This window comes from Orycteropus afer, unplaced genomic scaffold (genome assembly GCF_000298275.1).
Source record: "Orycteropus afer afer isolate SDZICR_OR568_19922 unplaced genomic scaffold, OryAfe1.0 scaffold06419, whole genome shotgun sequence".
Taxonomy (NCBI): domain Eukaryota; kingdom Metazoa; phylum Chordata; class Mammalia; order Tubulidentata; family Orycteropodidae; genus Orycteropus; species Orycteropus afer.
Window position 1 is genome coordinate 1 of NW_006928006.1, and position 6,406 is coordinate 6,406.

At 35.2% G+C, this 6,406-nt stretch overlaps 1 protein-coding gene across 1 annotated transcript; it reads left to right on the top strand.

The window, feature by feature from the left end:
• Positions 1-1,164: 1,164 nt before the first annotated feature.
• Positions 1,165-6,299, top strand: LOC103213546 (activin receptor type-2A; the record flags this gene model as incomplete). The annotated part of the gene is made up of 3 exons (XM_007959294.1): positions 1,165-1,372; positions 5,855-5,964; positions 6,145-6,299. Coding segments are annotated over 3 exons (473 nt in total), but the record flags the coding sequence as incomplete, so codon positions are not given.
• Between the last annotated feature and the right edge of the window lie 107 nt (positions 6,300-6,406).

The window sequence follows — 6,406 nt, forward strand, 5'->3', positions numbered from 1 at the left end:
TCAAGTATAGCAGGGATTGTGGGGCTGGCGTGGGATTGGGCAGTGTTTCGTTCTGCTGTGCATGGGGTCGCTATGAGTCGGAAACGACTCAACGGCACTTAACAACAACAACAATTTCCTTATTTTTCCATATGAGATAAGAGATGGTGTCTTAAAAGTTAGTTATATTGTGAAATCTGAAACTTATCAGTGGACTTTCTGGTGGCCTAGTGCCTAAGGCATTTGACTGCTAACCAGAAGGCTGGCAGTTCAAACCCACTGGCCATTCCTTGGAAGGCAGGTTGGAATCTAGTAGAGATATCTCCTTGGAAACCAAGGAGGGGTCGCTATGAGTTGGATCCAACTCACTGGCAGTGAGTTTGGTTTGGTCTGGTTATACTTTTTGATTTATTTTGCACATTGAATGAATTTTTTTTTTTTACTCATGAATGTTTTTGTAACATCATTTACAATTAATTTGGAAAATGTTGGTTCTCTGAGTTAGGCAGGCCTTCTAAATATTGGCACATTTCATTATACAATATTTAAAAATCATATTTGTTAATATAACCACTGACCTCATTAGGAAAATGTCACACTAATGTTGGTTTTAAAAAAAAAAAGCTTTCTAAAAATTCCCCCCACCTTGATAGCTGAACTTTTATCATTGGCAGTAGAGGTCGTCAGTTGTTTTTCTTTAAGTAACAGAACTCACTTGGTTCATTTTTAAGACCATGGCTGCCAGATGCTATATGCTATAATACCATGGTTTAATATATTATATGCAATAATAATCATGGTTTGTTTGGTTTGCAACTCAATCATAAAAGGGCTTTTCCTTGAGACAATCATCATACTTCAGTATGTAACAGAAGTGCTTTTGCTTACTTCCCATTTTGTAACAGAGAAGATTAAAAAGTCTACCCAAGGGTTGAGGTTTAATAAAATTAATAATTTCTGCTATTTCATTATGTACATTTTTAAGTGAAACTGGATTTTTCACATAAATCTAGTGATACATGTGGTCATTTCTTAGAATACCTAGAAACCTAAGTGAAATGTTATAGCACTGGGAAGACAGTAAATTTTCATTTTATGAATACTTGAAGTTGGTATGTTGGGAGACAATCTCTTATTTTAAGAGCTAATAGAGTTATATGAAGTTGTTGTTTTATTATCTTATAGGTGCTATACTTGGCAGATCAGAAACTCAGGAGTGTATTTTCTATAATGCTAATTGGGAAAGAGATCGAACCAATCGAACTGGTGTTGAGCCCTGTTATGGTGACAAAGATAAACGGCGACATTGTTTTGCTACCTGGAAGAATATTTCTGGTTCCATTGAAATAGTGAAGCAAGGTTGTTGGCTGGATGATATTAACTGTTATGACAGGTAAGGAAATATTTTATTTTTTATCATAATGTTGAGTAATTTTCATTCCTGCCCCCTCAAAAGGGGAATGACCAATGCATATATTTTCAGTTGACTGTTTCTTGCTTTTTTTAAGATGGAATTATGAAAAATACTATAACATACTCCAGTGACAGAATAAATATTTTAAAGTAATAAAATAAACATAGAATATTTATGTTTTATATTTGATTTATTTGAGTAATCTACCAAGTATTGAGAACTCTAGGTAAGAAACATTTCTTTACTGATGATTTCAGGATTATGAACTTTTTTTTGGTGCCAATTTTAAGGAAAAAGGATTTTAAAAATTGCTTTAAAAGACAGTATATCTGGCAATAATAGGTCTATCCTCAAGGAGAATAAAACTTAATCGTAGTAATTTCCTTTTAGTTTCCTTCTTTATGTATATGGGAGAAATTGATCTTACTACTCCCCCCACCCAGTTTTTGTCCTTGGAAAGATGGCCTTTGTTCTCTACCCCAGAGACATTTTAACTTGATGTTGAGAATTACATCAGAATTAACACAGTCTTTACAGAAAGCTACATTTTATTTAAAAGGTCTTATTTAAATTATTTTATTATGTACTGGGAATGAAATACAGTAGTCATTTTATAGACTAACTGTGACCTTTCCATTAAGGCATCATAGATGATGGGCTGATCACTTAACTGCCTTGGCTATAGGATTTCCAGTGGGGCTCAGGGTGATGACTGTTATTATTTTATTTTTGCACTCTTTCCTCCCCTCCTCCCACTCCTGGTAGCTAAAAAGGAAAATTTCCTTCTCTACATAAACCTTACCTTGACTTTTTATAATAATGAACTAATACAATAATTGTTCTTCTATGATTGACTTACTTCATTCAGCATAAGGTCCTCCAAGTTTATCCATGTTATTAGGTGTTTTGTAGATTCTACATTATTCTTTAGGTTTGCATAATATTCTATTGTGTGTGTGTGTGCCATAGTTTGGTTATCTATTCTTCTGTTGAGGGGCACCTAGGTTGTTTCCATCTTTTGGCTATTGTAAATAGTGCTGCTATTAACATGGGTGGGCATATATCTGTTCTTGTTCTGGCTCTCACTTCTTTAGGATATATACCTACTAATGGGATTGCTGGACCAAATGGTATTTCTAATTCCAACTTGGCAGAGATGTTTTGGAGCCAAAAAGTTAATAGACTCACTGAACACTAGATACCTTCTGGTCCCTTTTCAGGAGCCTTAGTTGATTAGTGGGAACCTGTGATTGATTGGCCATATGTGACTAATACCAAATGCATTGAATAAACCCATGAAAACTGAATTTACTCAACTTACAAAAGAAATGAAAACGTAGCCATTTACATGCAAATTTAGTATTTAGTGTATGCCTCTAGGTCTGAATTAACCCAGGAATTATTTCTTTGTAGATACATTATAGTTGCATTTCTGTTTACAGAAGTGATCATTAAGTGATAAATGATATTATGAAAGGTAAGTAGGAAGAAGAAGGAGCCCTGGTGGTACAGTGGTTAAAGTGCTTGGCTGCTAACCAAAAGGTCAGTGGTTCAAACCACCATGGGAGAAACATGAGGCGGTTTGTCTCTTTAATGATTTACAGCTTTGAAAACACTATGGGGCAGTTCTCCTTCATCCTATAGAGTTGCTATGAGTCAGAATCAACTCAACAGCAAAGGGTTTGGTTTGAAGTAGGAAGAAATTGGAGAAAAATGAGGTTTGGGGATCATCTTTATTGTAAACTGTCTTTTATTAGTTGAAATCAAAGATCCCCCCTTTTTTTTTTTTTTTTTTTTTTGTGGCAAAAAGATACTGTGCTTCTTGCCTAAGCCATTATTTCAATTGGGTGAGACTCAGACAGTGCTAAAATGCTTCCAACAAACCAAACTTATTTTCATCAAGTCAGTTCCAACTCATGGCAACCCCCTTTGGGTTTCTGAGATGGTAAATCTTTGCAAAAATAGATTGCCCAGTCGTCCTTCTGTGGAGTGGCTGGTGGGTTTGAACCACAACTTTCTGGTTAGCAATCAAATGCCTTAGGCACTGCGTCACCAGAGCTCCTTGTTAAAATGCTTATAGAACCATTTTTGCTGTCAGTAGAGCTTTGGTATAGATAACAGAGATTGGGTTGTTTAATAAACTTGTTTTCGGAGTGATATTATTGTAATATATTTGTTTCTAGGGCCTTTAAACTAATTTAAAAACATGTGAATTTTTGTTTTTATGCTCTAAATTTGATTGTAACACAATAGTAAGGGTAGTAAAAGAAGAGGAAAGAAGAGTGATACAAAAACAAACTCACTGCCATTGAGTCATTCTGACTCATAATGACCCCTGATAGGGTTTCCAAAGCTTTAAATCTTTATGGAAACAAACTCATCTTTCTTCTTTGGAGCAGCTGGTGGGTTTGAACCACTGACCTTTTAATTAGCAGCCAAATGCCTTAACCACTGCATTTCCAGAGCTCCTTGAAGTACCACAGTATGGAGGAAAAGACAATAAGAGTTTTCAGTTTTGGGTGTATAAAACAACATGCTCACTGCTGTTGAGTCAATTCTGACTCAAAGTAACCCTATAGGACAAAGTTGAACTGCCACATAGGATTTCCAAGGCTGCAAATCTTTATGGAGGTGTTCTGGTGGTGTATTGCCTAAGGCATTTTACTGCTAACCAGAAGGCTGGCAGTTCAAACCCACCATCCACTTCTCAGAGGGAAGGTTGGGCAATGTACTTCATAGAGATACTGCCTCAGAAACCCAGGCGGGGGTCTATGTGAGTCAGATCTGACTCCAAAGGCAGTGAGTTTTTTTTTAAGAAATTTTTATGGATGCACCCTGCCACACCTTGGGGAGTCACTGGTGGGTCATAGTGCTGACCTTAAGGTAGCAGCCAAGTTCTTTAATCACTGTACCACAAGATTCCTTTATAGTACATAAAAACCAAAAACCAAACTCACTGCCATTGAGTCGATTCTACTCATAGCGACCCCTGCTTGGGTTTCTGAGGCAGTATCTCTATGAAGTAGGTTGCCGAATCTTCCTTCTGAGGAGTGGCTGGTGGGTTTGAACCACCAGTCTTCTGGTTAGCAGTCAGAAGCCTTAGGCACTATGCTACCAGAGGTCCTTTATGTTGTTGTTGTTATGTGCCATGGAGTTGGACCTGACGCATAGCAATCCCTCCTTGGGTTTCCAAAGCGGTATCACTACGGAGGTAGATTGCCCAGCCTTCCTTCCAAGGAGTGGCTGGTGTGTTTGAACCACCAACTTTCTGGTTAGCAGTCAAATACCTTAGGCACTACACCAGCTCTCCTTTATAGTACATGGGGTTGTGTGTGTGTGTATATGTAAATATAATTTTCACTTTTTATAGTCATTAAATTGGGTGAGGAAAAGTTCTTTTCTTTGAATTACTAATTGTTTAATCATGTTGATGATCTCCTATATTGTGAATCATAATTCTAAATATAAAAAATTAGTTTTTAAATTTATACACTTCTCTCTATAAATTGTTAAAACTTAACTTCTATTTGTCTTTTTAAGTCATATTAAATAGATACTATTATAGCTTTTGAGTTTGATTTGCTAAAACTTCCTTCTCTGAAATTTCTTGAACTTTTCACTTTAGAGTTGAAACTTAACCTTAATATTCAAACAACCATCACAAAAGTTTGCAATTTATTTGTAAGATACAAGATACATCTTTAAGTTCACCTGATGCTTATTAGCAATTTTTAAAAGTAGAATTTGTGCTTTTCTTCTGTAGGTATGGCTGTTTCTTAGTGGTTCATTAGGGTTTGTTGTAGAGGCCAAATCTTTTCAGCAACTTTGGTTCTGTATAGAAAGCTGCCCATTTTCCTCCCCCTTTAAATTAACCCAATAAGTTCTTGAGTTACTGAGTGCTATTGTTTGTTATAACATATTTATTTTCCACCTGTTGCTTATCTCAGCCCTGTTCATTGTGCTGCAAAAAATGACACCATTAATATCCAAGACTAGTTTGGGTGTCTGATGTTGAGATAAGCTATGCTTGTGAGATATGATCTTGTATTAGTTTTTATAGTCTATTTTTATGTGTAGTTTTTATTTTCATGAAACTGGAAAACTCTATTTCCAGTGAGCAAAAGCATTCATAGACCAAATTTTTTCATTGGCTTTAAGTTTTTCTAATGATTAAAATACAAAAAAGGTGGTTGCCTTAATTGATCATTAAGAAATAAATTAAGGTAATGGTCTTAAAAAGCAAATGTGATTGTTAGATTAGCAGTTATTTTTTCCTGATGGATTTATTAATAGGAGTCTAAGAACATTTTTGGCATTTAAGAATTGACCTTTGGATATTAATAAAAATCCTGAAATTGAATATAAATTATTTTATCTCCAAGAAGAACTTCAGAAAAATACTTATTGTTGGTTCACTATAATAATGGTGATTTTAATTTTTTCTTGTTTGTTTGTTTATAGGACTGATTGTATAGAAAAGAAGGACAGTCCTGAAGTTTATTTTTGTTGCTGTGAAGGCAATATGTGTAATGAAAGGTTTTCTTATTTTCCGGAGATGGAAGTCACACAGCGTAAGTTCACAGGGAAATATATAGATTTATTCAACTGGTAAATTGAAAATATACTTGTGTTGGAAGGAATAATTTATTCCTACCTCTTTGTTCTCTATTTTTCCCCTAAAGTTTGGCATAATAACAAATACATATATTTACATGTAGTAAATTGTTTTTATCCCCCTCCCTTTTCTACAGCTACTTCGAATCCAGTTACACCTAAGCCACCATATTACAACATCTTGTTGTATTCCTTGGTGCCACTTATGTTAATTGCGGGGATTGTCATTTGTGCATTTTGGGTGTACAGGCATCACAAGATGGCGTATCCTCCTGTACTTGTTCCAACACAAGTAAGTTACTGTCTCATACTTTATGCTGTTTGAAAATCATGTTTATTTAAAGAAAAACATTCTGGGATTTCAAAATAAGTGGGACTCTTTTTATTCTCATAATTCTA